The 12,436-nt window shown below is 62.6% G+C and overlaps 1 protein-coding gene across 8 annotated transcripts in view; it reads right to left on the minus strand.

Moving 5' to 3' along the window:
• Positions 1-3,729: 3,729 nt before the first annotated feature.
• Positions 3,730-12,436, minus strand: part of Cbfa2t3 (CBFA2/RUNX1 partner transcriptional co-repressor 3) — a 48,840-nt gene continuing 40,133 nt past the window's right edge. For 7 of the 8 annotated variants that reach the window (XM_013145927.3, XM_013145914.3, XM_063247815.1 and 4 more), the window contains 7 exons: positions 11,297-11,478; positions 10,657-10,880; positions 9,081-9,166; positions 8,461-8,650; positions 8,022-8,090; positions 6,548-6,738; positions 3,730-5,709 (listed from right to left, as the gene is read on the minus strand). In XM_013145927.3, the coding sequence (XP_013001381.1) occupies positions 5,440-5,709; positions 6,548-6,738; positions 8,022-8,090; positions 8,461-8,650; positions 9,081-9,166; positions 10,657-10,880; positions 11,297-11,478 (1,212 nt within the window). In that variant the 3' untranslated portion in view covers positions 3,730-5,439. The remainder of the gene's footprint in view (positions 5,710-6,547; positions 6,739-8,021; positions 8,091-8,460; positions 8,651-9,080; positions 9,167-10,656; positions 10,881-11,296; positions 11,479-12,436) is intronic. The other variant, XM_013145923.3, reaches the window with a different exon arrangement.

Genomic DNA, 12,436 nt, shown 5'->3' on the forward strand with positions numbered 1-12,436 from the left:
GCCGAGCCAGGTTTTAAGCTGCTCGTGCGCAGCCTGGGCCACCTGCTCCCACTGCAGCACCAAGGGTTCCCAGCTGGGCAGCCCCGCCCGCCCTTCCTTCCCCGGGGAGGGGAGGATGATGAATCCTCGGCAAGGCCAGCTGCCATGAGCTCTCCATGCCTGCTCCTCTCCCCGACTCACAACTGTATCCCCAGAAAGCCCCCATCAGCAATGGGGCGTGAGCCAGTGGGGAGGCCAGATGCGGCCGAGCCAGAGACGGCAAGGGGTGGGCTGGTCGGGGCAGGGCCTGGTCAGGGGTGGCAGCAGCCTCTGCGCTGGGTCTCCATGGACCCCTGCACCCCTGCACAGGTGTGTCTTAGGTGGAGCCGCTTCTGCTGTGCTGATCCTCTGCTCTGTGTGAGGCCCAGGACACTGCTGGACTGGGCAGGGGCTCTCTAGGGATAACCACCTGGCCCCACATTGCCCCCTGGAGGGCTTCCCTGGCTTCTGCACTCGGCCCTCTGGTCATGGCCTCATCCACCTCAGGCCTAACTGCCAGATGCTCTGCTGGGCGGTCGCAGGGCCAGGGTTCAGGAAGCTCCCTCTGCCACTGCTGAGGCCCACACTGGCCTGGGTTCCCATCTGGGCTGTGGATGGACGGGTGTCAAGGTGGGCAGAACGAGGATGGGCAATCAGGCAGGTTGCCCTGAGCCCAGATCTGGGCCTTCATAGTGCCTGGACCCTTCTTCCACCTGGCAGAGGCTGGGTACCATGGCCGTGGCCCAGCAACACCAGCTGCCCTTCACCAGCTTCTGTGGGAGTTCAAGGCCTGCAGGGAGGACTGTGTCTTCAGGCAGGACAGCATAAGTGCAGTACTTCCCCTGGGCCTGGCCGGGGGGAGGAGCCACACAGTGGCCTTCTGAGTTCCCCGTGGATCCCATGTCCTTCGGATGGGACATTGTGTGGGACATGGGACATGATCCCAGTGGTGCTGCTTCTGGGGAGGGGTTAGGACCTGGAAGCATTAGATTCTGTCTGGGGTCTGAGGTAGCCTGGACTCCTTGGTACTATGGCCTTGCAAGGCTCTTCCTGCTGGAGAATCTCCTCACCTGTATTCATCCCACATCCCTACCTCCCCCCGTGCTGCCCACCACTCAGTCCACCCTGGACTGTCCAAGGGGAGGCTGCACCCCTCCCTGGGAGAGGCCTGCAGTGCTTGGGAAACAGCAAAACAGCCCAGAAGGGACAGTGTCTCAGAGGCCCACGCCTGCATTGTGGACGGGGCAGTCAGGCCACACGGGACGGGGCAGAGGACCACGGGCACACTTCTCACCACTCCCGGTCCTGCTCCTCCTGGGGAGTGGAGCAGACGGAGGAGGACTGTGCCTCCATCCAGCCCCCTGCGGGGGGCGGGGCTGTGGATATCAATTCCTTCTGCTGGCACTGGGGCGTGGGGCCCAGCTGGATGGCAGCAGAGAGAAGACCGAGTGAGACAGGGCTGCCTGTGAGGTTGCTGGAGCAGGTGGTCCCGAGTCCAGCCAGCCTTGGTTCCCCCTCTCGATCAATCCTGGAGGCTCCCCCAGCGCACTCCTGGCTCAGTGGGGGGCTACGGTGCGGGGGTGGGCAGTGGGCAGGGGAGGCTATGGCTGGGCCGGGGGACTGGAGGTCACTGCCAGGGAGTTCAGCTGGGACAGACATGTGGGGTCACCCCTAGTGCCCAAGGGAGCTGTCCCAGGGTGCATGGGGACCTCCTGGACATCCCTCTTGGGATCCTGCCTCCAGGTGCTGACCCTAGGCAATGAGGCAGGGGTGGTGCGTACCTTGTGGCTGTGGTGAGCCAAGTGGCTTGTGGGCTGCCCACCCCCTCCTGGCCCTGAACCCTTACCCCAGTAGAATCTCTATCTCTGAGGTGTCTAAAGCTGGCCTGGACCCTTTTAGGCCCATGGTGGTGGGTGCTACCTCGAAGGCAGGTTCCCCGAGGGCACGCTGCTTGGCCTAACCACACAAAGGTGAAGACTGATAATTAGCTGGGCTGTCCTTGTGGCCCTGGTACCCTGGGGACACTGGCCACAAGAGTGAGGATGGTTGGGGGGGCTGGAGGACAGAGTGACATGATGGGAGTGTGCAGGAGGGTGTGGCATGGCGGGTGGGGGGAAGGCACAGTTGAGTGGTCAGAGGTGGGGTGGGTGGATGAGTGGGTAGGTGCATGGAGGTGAGTGGATGGACGGGCGGATGGGGGATGGACAGACAAGGTGAACTGATGAGTTGACTGATAATTAGCTGGGCTGGGGAGGGGTGGTCAGATGGATGCCAAAGATAGACTTTGGTGTTAGCCAGAGGAGCTATGTGGAAGAACCCGCAAACAGGACACACTGGGGGCCCATGCTGACCCCTGCCCACCACATCCTTGAGGTGTGCCCTTCATGTCTAATGCCGGCCTCCTGGGGCTCTGCCCTGTGTGTCCTGGGCCTTCCTGGGAGGTGGTGGGCGTCCGTCTACTTGTCCCACTCCGACACCTATGGCCAGCGTGGCCTCGAGCCACAGGTCTCTGCCTCCATCCCAGTCAGAGGACTGCCCTGGGTGAGCCTTCCTGGGTGTGGCTCACAGGAGGCCATCAGGTCCTCAGTCCAGGGATGGAAGGCCTGGGATACACACAGGAGGAGCTGGCCCAGTGTGTGCCCCATCCATCCTGTCCATCTGTCTCTTCTGGGGTTCCCCAGCCTTCCTGTTTTAGCTCAGGGCATGTGCTGTCCCCATGATGATGCCCTCCAGCCTCAGGGTCAGTTTGGCTCTGCTGTGAGATCTTTGGTTGGATGGAACTTGAACACAGAACCAGCAGCAGTGTCAGCTCTGAAAACACAGGGACAGCACTTCCTACCTACAGGTGGCAGCTGACACTTCCCAGAGCCTTTTCACACCACACGCTAGGAACATCCTCTTGCTGCCTCTGGGCCTCGGTTTCCCCACGGCACCTGCCCTGCCCCGTCCTCCTGCCTGCTGGGCTCTTAGGTCTGCAGTCCGGGTCCTGCTTGGGCACGAAAAGGCAGCCCATCTTCCTGTGTCCCTGGGTGGCCTGCCTGTCCCCAAAGAGGCACACAAGAGGGGGCAGAGGAGGTGTTTCCTGAAGAAGCACAGATTGGTGGTCCACCCAGGAGCGAGCACCCCAGCCTGCGGCTAGGGACCCAGCTGTCAGGGCAGCAGCCCAGGGCTCCTTGCCATGTCACTCAGGCCGTGGTGCTCCAGAGGCCACAGCTTGCAGCTTGGCCTTGCCAGGACACACAACCTGAGGGCCGTGGGTGCCCTGTGCAGGCGCAGTGCCTACCACTCCAGGGGTTCAGGGCCCTTTGCTAATTGTAACCAGGAGGGGTCTGGGGGCTTTGTGCAGCAAGGCAGTGGAGGTCTCACGAGGCACCCACAGCACAGTCTCCTCCATGGGTGCATAGAGAAAACCAGCAAACGGAAACCAGCACAGGCTGCCATGTGTGACCAGAGCCAATTCCCTGGCGGCCGACACTTCCTGAGACCCACAGGAGCAGAGCTCAGGGCTGTGGCCCTGGGGACCTCCTGGAGGGCCGGACAGCGCTCTCCTGACCTTTGGGGCACGGGTGCTGCTATCCCAGGGCTGGTGGCACTTGGTGAGTGCTGGCTCTCGCTCCAAGGATGGATTCTGCAACTTGGGGAAGCCTCGCCCACAGAGCCACCCCCGCCTGAGGAGCTGCAGATTTCACCGAAAACCCGCTTCATCACACGTGTGTGTGATTTCTCTTTATTTGGCAAATACCTTTTACCATCCTTGTGGACACCATTATTTGGACCTCTGTAGAGCTATGTACATTCACATTCACGCGCAGGCCTCGCGTGGGCACGGGCCCCACGGACCCCTATTGCACTCAAGTCCTTCACGCCTCCGCTGCTGCTGCATGCGGAGAGCAGGCCCGGTCTGTCTTGGGTGCTGAGTCTCCCCCGCATCTCCATCTCAAGATGCCGAGGGCGTCACGTGGGTGGGGGTAGGGTGGGAGAACAGGTTGGGGGAGTGTCCTGTCCCCAGGGCTGAAGAATAGCTGGCTGGCTGGACGGACAATGGACACAGGGTTATGTACAGCTGAGCATGAGTCTTTGAGGGGAGGGAGGGCGGCTGCTTTAATCTGTGAGTTTGCTTTTTCCTGCAAAGTTTGAAGGTGTCCGGTGGGAGCCGAGAGAGGTAGCAGTGGAGGATGGAGGCAGGGTTCCGGGAGCGGCCGCCGCCTTCCGCTCTGAAAACAGCAGGAATCAACCCGAAAGATTGTCACAGTTTTGTTTCAGAGTTGTGCTCTCTCCGGGAAGAACACGTTAGCACTTTTTTTTTTCTTTTCACAAGTAGAGAAATGAAATATGGACAGTTGCAGGCTCGAGGACAGACAGGTCTCCCTGACCGGGCAGGACGCACACTGGTGCGGGCCCAGGGACGCCGCGCTGCCGGCTCTGCCTGGTGAGGGGCTGCAGAGCTGCAGGGACACGGGAGGTCGCTTCTGGGACCGGACCCTCTGGACCCCAGAATCCCAGCACCCAATCAAAACCAAACAAAAGACCAGCATCCAAATGAACCCAGGCCGGACTGAAACAGTGAAAGGAATACTTTGGCAGTGGAAAAGCGTTTTGGATTTTGACTTCTTGTGTTTGCTTTCTGGGTTTCCTTTGGAGCAGAGGTGTGTCCGGTATCCTTGGCTGGCTAGCTAGCAAGGTAGTTTACAGGTATGTCTCCTTTGCTTTTTAAAAAAACCTTTTTGGATTTTTACTTAAAGCCAAAAAGTCTGACATTAAAAAAAAAAAAAGGACCAACCAACCAAACAAACCCCACCACAATAACCTGAAACCAAAATGCTTCTTGAGTTGGAAACTGAAATCTTCCTCACTGTGTGGCTGCGTCTGCCGGGTGCCCCTGGGGTGGCCCGGGTGGCACAGTGAGCTCAGGTCTCTGGATACAGAATCAGTTCTTCCCCTTTCACTCAGGAAGCGGGAGAACCCCACGGGCATCCTTGTCCTTTTCTGAGAAGCTCTTTTGTCAACAAAGCAAAATCCTCCAAATTCTTCACTGAAAACGAGTCACCAGTTAGGCTTTCTTCCTCATAGGGAAAGCGTGTGGAAGTCATAAAGACAGAACGAAGATGAGAGACAGTGGGAGACAGACAAGACAGACACGGGACGGGGGACAGACGGTGGGCGAGCTGGCACGCTCCACTGGCGCCATGGCTGCTGGAGCTTGGCCACCGGCTCAGGAGGGTGCCAGGCAGAGGTCGTGGTGGACGGTCGTGTCAGGTAGCTGAGGAGGCTGCCGTGCAGCTCTGGTTGGTTCTGTGATGCTTTTGGACAGAAGCAGTAGCAGCAGTGTTTCCCGCCGGCTGGCCAGGCGTCCGGCAGCCAGACTGGGCCAGGGTTGGCGGGGCGTGGCATCCATGGGCCGGGCATCAGGGCCTGGAAGGGTCAGCGGGGCACAGCGGCATCCAGAGGGCCAGGTGGCCCGGGGGAGCCTGGGCGAGAGGGCCCTGCGGAGCCAGCTTCACTGGGGCTGGCGGTGACGTCCGGCTGCCGGGGCAGCGGGTCAGCCACGGCAGCGGTGGGGCCCTGCAGGCTCTGGCCACACACGTGGTGGTGCTTCTCCCAGTCCTTGTGCTGGCAGAAGGAGCCGCAGTAGCGCGCCGCATTGCAGCCGCTGCAGGTCTCACTGGCCTTCCGCCCGCAGTTCCAGCAGCTCTGTGGGGCGCGGGGAGGTCAGGGCACTGCGAGGAGGGAGGCCTGCCCCCAAACCTCCCACGGCATGGCCCTGGTCCCGGCAGACGCTGCTGCTTGTGACTGGTGTCTGGGAGGCCTGGGTAGAGCGGGACTGCGGCTTCCCCGTGAGGAGCTGCTCCTCCGGCCCGAGTGCAGACCAGAGCAGGCCCTGCCCAGGGGTCGCAGCCACGTGGCCCACGTCCCACGTGGCTCAGCCGGCCTGGCTCTGCCTCCCAACCCCCAGGGTGGCTGGGAGGCAGGGGGGCTGGCTCCCTGTCCCCGCTGCTGTCACTGGCCGTGAGCAGCTCCCTGAGCCCGTCTCCACTCCTGAAACACTCAGTGCTGGGCCTGTGTCAAGTTATCTTCCTCTTTATGTTTTCCTGTACTGTGGATGGATTCCAAGGCCTGGAGCCTGCTGCTACCCTTTAGCTGTATCCTCAGCCCTGTTTTTATGTTTTGTTTTGACACAAGGTCTTGCCTGGTTGCTGGGCTGGCCTTGAACTTTAGATCCTCCTACCTCTGTGGCTAAATAGCCGGGATGACAGGTGTGTGCCGCCACACCTGCTGTGCCAGTCCTTCCTCTGCCCACCCAGACGCCTGTCCCTGACCAGCCTGCTCCTCCATAGCCAGATGTGGCTGGCAGAACTGTGCAGAGGAGCGTGCTGAGGGCTGCGCCATATGCTGGGAGAGCCTGGCCCCGCCCCGGGATCTCTGCCCCTGCACCAGCATCCCGCACTGGCACCCTGGGCCACCCTTGCGCTGCTCATGTGGCGGCTGCCAGGTGCCAGGGCAGAGTGGGCATGGGCATGGCTGCCCTTACCTCGCTGGAGTCCTCCTGCTGGTTGATGACGGTCAGGGCGTCCTCAGAGGCCTGGCGCTTGGCCTCAGCCAGGGCCCGCTCCATCTTGGCGCGCTCCGTGGTGATGAGCTCGTGGGCTTTACGCTCTGCATCCGACACGGCTTTCTGCAGCTCTGACATCGCCTGACGCTTTACCTCGTTCACAGCTTCCTCTGCAAAGCGTGGTGGGGCTGTGGTCACAGGGCTGGGCCTTATGTCTCCTGGGCTCCTGACACCGGGCGGGGCCCCCAGCTGCAGCACACATGCCCGGCCCTCTCCACATGTGCGCTTGGGCACACTGAGAGCTCAGCCTGTGCAGATCCCGGTGTCCAGGCAATCGTATCCTGAGCGCGTGTGTGCAAGTGCGCTCGAGCCTGTGGAACCTTCTGCAGGTGCCCGGCTCTCCCTGCCATGATTCCCCAGCCCTGGTGAGCATGGGTTCCTGGGGGTTTGACCTCGTGGAGCAGATTCCACAGGGTGGGGAGGCTGCCCCTGCAAGGGCCCTGCTCCTTTCTGCGGCCCAGTGGGAGCCAACGCGCCCATGCACTGTCCACCTCCCCAGAGCGCATGCTGCCACCATGCTGCTCGTGGGGTCCAGGGGAGCCGGGTTCTATGTCCACTGAGTTGGCAGTCTAAGGCTCTTGAGGACCCCATGACCACTTCTCAGGTCTGCTGGGAGCCACAGGGCGAGGCCCGGACCCAAGTGGATCCATTTTGATCTGCTGTAGCCCTCCTCGAGTTCTTGCTAAACTACACCAAGGTCAATGATGCCTGCCTCAGTTTACCTGGTAGCACTGTCTTTGAGAACTGGCTCTGGTGAGATAGAGTGAGACACATGGGACTCTTATTTGGGGTGCTAAGACATCCCTGGGTCTCCCCTCTGAGCATCTGCATCCTTGGGGTGCTGAACCCCTAGCAGGGTCTGGAGCCCCTGATCTGCGGCCAGTAGGTCCCTGTTGGGCGAGGCCCCAGGTGGACATTAGTTGAGGTCTCAAGGTGAGTTGATGAGGAGAGTGCAGCATGGGGACAGCTGTCCCTTGTCCAGGCTGGACCCGTACCTGGCCCCTGGCCACTGCCCCCAATTCCAGGTTGGGATCCCCTTCTCTCTGCTTTCTACTGCAACTCCCCTCCCCCTCACGCCTCTCAACGAATCCCTCAAAACTGAAACACATTCAGTCCCCTCTGCCCAAGCAGCCACCTCGTCTGCCTGTGATGCCCAGTTCCCTCTGGACTGAGTGTGTCCTCCACTGTGCCAGCAAAGGGTTACAAGCCCTCCCCACGGCTGAGGAGCTCCCGCTCTGGCTGTCTGCCTGGCCTGAGAGCCTGTGCATGACCATGCAGCCTCCCGTGCAAGCTCCACCATGCATGATGCGGCCCTGGGCACCCCTGGGAGGAATCCTCCGTGTCTGAGATGCCTAGGGCTCAGCTGTTCCTGTGTCCCTGCTGCCCCACGCACCAGCCTTCCTCCAGATCTCCTCAGGCATGTAGCCGGACAGCGCTCTGGGCATGAGCTCCCGGTGTGGGTCTGAAACGGAAGGGTTAGGGTTAGGCTGTCTGCTCACCCTGGGGCTCTCTGACCCTTGCTGGGCCCTCAGTTTTCCGTGGCAGTCCCTAGGGACCATGGCAGAAACCTGCACCCAGCCAGGGCACTAACGGTGGCTCGGCAGCCCAGGGCCTGAGGCTGGGTGGTCCATGTCTGCAGGCACACCATGGGCTACGCATTAACCTCGAGCCAGAGGACCACAGACCTGGGTCAGGGGCGAGGGGAAGGATCTTCCTTCGGCTGAATTCCGGTTGCGTTCCCGTGTGACAGCTCTACGGGAATCAGGCCCCCCCCCCAGCACCTCGGCTAGCAGGCGCCCCCGTGGCCCCTGCGCGGCCTCCCCACTGCCCACCTAGTTGAGACCCCTCGGGGCCGGAGCTGCTGAGGGGCCGGGCAGGAGCGGAGCCCTTCTTGCCATCCTCGCTGTCGCTGTAGCGCCGGATCCAGTGGTTGAGCTCCTCACGGTCGGCCTCCTGGCACCGGCGCAGCACGGTCAGTGAGCGGCGGGTCTTCTCCACCATGTCCATGATGCAGTTCAGGAGCTGCGTGCGGGCAGCATTGCGGCCGTCAGGGGCACGGCAGGGACCAGGCCAGCTCAGGGCGCAGAGCCTGGTGGTGGAGCTGCAGGCGCTGGCCGTCACGGCTCGGGGCAGTGGGTGAGGGTGGTGTCAGTGGCCCTGTGGATGGTGGAGTGGGGGCCCTGAGGGGCGCCACTGCCCATGCTGCCTAAAGCCGGGGCCACACAGAGCCCCAGAAATTCTTCCCCAAGGGTCTCCACCCTGAAAGAGCCACTGAGCAGGAGGGGAGACAGCTGGCCTGCCTGATGGCCCTGTCCTTCCTGCCCCCCATGGCTCCCCGACAGGCCTGGGGACAGAGAGGGCTCATGCAGGGGACCCAGGGAGGCCCAGATGGGGTCCTGAACCTGAGAGGCCTGCACGGGGCCCACCTTGGACCTGGGAGGCAGACACTCACGTTGTTGAGGTGTTTCCACTCCTCCGCCCACTCGCGCTCCGTGAGCCTGTGGTCGATCACTTCTTCCTGCCGGGACCCAGGTACTGCTGCAAAGGGTGGTGCAGGCTTAGCCCCGTCCAGCCTCCGCCCCTGCTCCCCGGACCCCTCTCCCCAGAGGCCCTTCCCTGGGCTGTGTCTGCATCAGCATGGCGTGGGGGCCTCGGAGCACTGGCCCTCTGCCTGCTGCCCCAGAGCTTAGGACCCAGCTCAACACTCCAGAGGAAAACACAAACCTGTCCCCTTCCAGTGCTAGCGTGGCCACCCTGCCCCGGTCCCCAAGACCTCACCACACACCTCACGGCTCTCAGCAACCTCAGTCCCGCGGGCCACCTGTCTCCTCTCTCAGAGGCTCCCCTCAACCGCCTGCACTCTCTGCACCCCAGGGCCCAGTGCCAGCAGTCATGTCCTGAGCCCCTGGCCACAGGCAGCTGCCCTGGTCCTGTTCCAGGTCCCCCTGCCCCCCTGTCCCACCCAAGCATGGCCATGGGTTCTGCCTGCTGGCCGTGGTGAGCCATCAGCTCCAAGGGCAGGCACTGGCCAGAGTCAGTGCGAAGATGCTCACTCCCCATGGGGCTTGCCTCTGCTTCTGTGCCTCAGTTTCCCCACCCCGGCTGGCTCCCCAGGGCAGAGCAACACCAGGGCCCACAGAGGAGAGTGCGCTGGGGAGAGGTCTGTGCACTCTGAGCTGCCTCTGCCTCCAGCCTGGGCCCTCATCATCGTCCTAGTCTGGGATGGGCACACTGGGACCACTGGGGCTGTGTCTGTACTGAGTTGCAGGTGGCCAAATGGAGGAGGAAGGGCATGGCCTGGTAGGGGACGGTGGGGACAGGACAATGGCAGGTGCCCCACATGTACCCTCTCCCTGGGTGCCCTGACTTGTGGAGCTGGCTTTTGGGAGTCTGGGTCTCTCTCTGGGCCACTGGCCAGAGAGTCTGTAGGCCCGGAACACAAAATGCAGCAGGACCACAGCCGATGTCACTGCCTGCCTGGCCGCCTGCAAAGCTGGGCCCCAGCTGGGCCCCAAAATAGTGGCTGAGATCTCCCGACAGCTGGTGTTTATTTTTGTGTGAGCAAAAATGGGTGGGAATTAGCACCTGCCTGACCCAGCTGCAGCCAGCCAGCCACTGTCACCTGCTGCCTGGGCCTCAGCTGGGGCATTCTGGCAGGATGGGGGTGGGAGATGACCTGCCCCAGACCCTGGGGTGCGAGGGCACCCATGGGTTGGCAGTTTCCATGGGCCCTCAGCCTCCTGGGTTGGGGCTGGCTGGCCACCTCCTGATCTCCAGCACAGAGGGGTCAGCCAGGCAGGGTGGCGTGGAGGAGCCAGCCTGAAACGGCCTGGTCTCCTCGCCAGCAGTTGTCACTGTGACCAGGGCAAGCTCCATGTCAACACACCCCGGTCCTCACACGACCTCTGTTCCTTGAGTAACCTTGGTGGAAACTGAGGCACATAGAGGCTGTGTGACCTAAACAGGCACCTAGGCCCCCGCAGGCAGCCCGGGGCTGGCATGGCATCCCATCTCTGCGCACTACTCACCGAGCTGCCGGTGGCGCTCCCGCAGCTCTCGGGGGTCAGGGGGGCGGTAGGGGTCTCGGAAGTGGTGGGCCATGGCCATGTCCTCCAGGCGGTAGTGTGGGGGTGGCATGGGGTGTGGCAGCCCATTGCTGGGGCTGTAGCGCTGGGCGGGGCTCAGGGTGCACGGCCGTTTGCTGAGGTGCTCAGGGTGTGACGGGTCACTGTCCGACTCATTCTCTTTGGTCCTGGCCCGGAAACCAGGTGGGACAACAGTCAGAGCCACCAGCCATGGACAGAGGCCCGGGAGGTGGGAGGGAGGCAGTGCACTGAGACTCCAGTCATGCAGGGCGGAGGGCACTGTGTTGAGGGGCTGGGAAGAGGGGATACCTAGGCCCCTGGTGTAGGTGCCACTGCCTAGGGCAGCACAGGCAAGGAGGGCACAGCTCCTCTGTGGCAGGTAGAGGGGCGTAGCCTGGCCACTGGAGGCCTGGCCTCTGTGGACAGGCCCAGGGGCTCCTGGGGTGTCAGGATCTTCAGACCATCAGCCTGAACTGTGGCCTGGTCACCAGCTGGGCAGCACAGGTGCCGCGGGATGCAGAGGTGCCTGTGGTGGTCACTCAGCCCCTCCATGGGGCTGCTCTGGCCAGGTGGGGGGCAGTACCTGTCGGGCGTCCGCCTCTTGCCGTTCTCGTTCACCTCCAGCAGGAGCTCGGAGGAGTCCCCAGGGGAGGTTGTGCTGGTGTCCAGCAGCGTCTCCTCGTGTTGTGCCAGGTACTGGGCGGGTGTCTGCTTGGCCAGGTGGGCACAGTGCAGTAGCTCACGCTGCAGCAGGGGCAGGTTGGCCTGTGTGGGGCGACAGTGGGGCCCGCACAACTAAGCCGAGTGTGTGGAGCCTGGGCTGGCAGCCACTGGGCTCTAGGCCTCGGTCCCCAGTCATTTCCTCAGAAACCTTGCTGCTTCCACAAGGTGCATGGGAGGCCAACAGGACAGCGACTCTGGTCCTAGGATCAGGGCCTACCTGATCCTGTCACCATGCTCTCTGGGGAGGCATCACAGTGCCTCTGGACAGAGGAGGAACTTGAGGCTTGCAGGGAGCAGAAGCAACCAGTCCCAGGCACAGAGTGAACCAAAACAGGGGCGCAGGGAGCAGAAGCAGGAGGCGGGCAAATTCTGCTCTGGCCCCTGGGGGGTGCTGAGGGATGCCAGCCCCCCACCCCATCCCTGTGCTGGCCTCCTGTGTCCAGGCCCACCCGAGGGAAGCCTGGAGCTGGGGCTGGATGTCAGCATGCACCGAGGCTCTGCAGGCCACCAGGCTTTGTGAGTAAGAGCACTGGGCCTCACACAGTGTGTCCCGGCCACCACTTCTGGCTCAGCCTCACTGTTCACCGCTGGGCGTCCCAGAGCCACGCGTAGCGGATGGGGCAGGCTGGGCCCAAGCTGCTGGCGCAGGGCCCAGTGGAGGCCGCCTGGGAGGGCCAGCAGTTCCAAGCGTTTGTAAACAAATGCAGCTCCCTTCTTTCTCATGCACTTCAAAGCTGCTGGTGGCTTCCCGCCTCTGCCTCCCAGCCCTCATACGCGTCTACCCGGCCTGCAATGTTCCCATCAGGCGGCGCCAGCTGCCAGGCCTGTTTTCCTATCTGGTAGCTGAACGAGGGCCAGCCGCCATCTGCCTGATGCGTCAGGAGCTGGAGCTGGGAACCAGGTCCCAGGAGGCCCCAGGAGCCCGAATCCCCGCTCTGGCCAGCGCGGCAGGGTGGGGACAGGCCCAGTACTGGCTAGGCACTGTGCAGCCGTGGAAACA

The sequence above is a fragment of the Cavia porcellus genome, unplaced genomic scaffold, assembly GCF_034190915.1.
Source record: "Cavia porcellus strain 051 isolate PalLab524CR breed Dunkin Hartley unplaced genomic scaffold, mCavPor4.1 scaffold_4, whole genome shotgun sequence".
In the NCBI taxonomy this organism is placed as follows: Eukaryota; Metazoa; Chordata; class Mammalia; order Rodentia; family Caviidae; genus Cavia; species Cavia porcellus.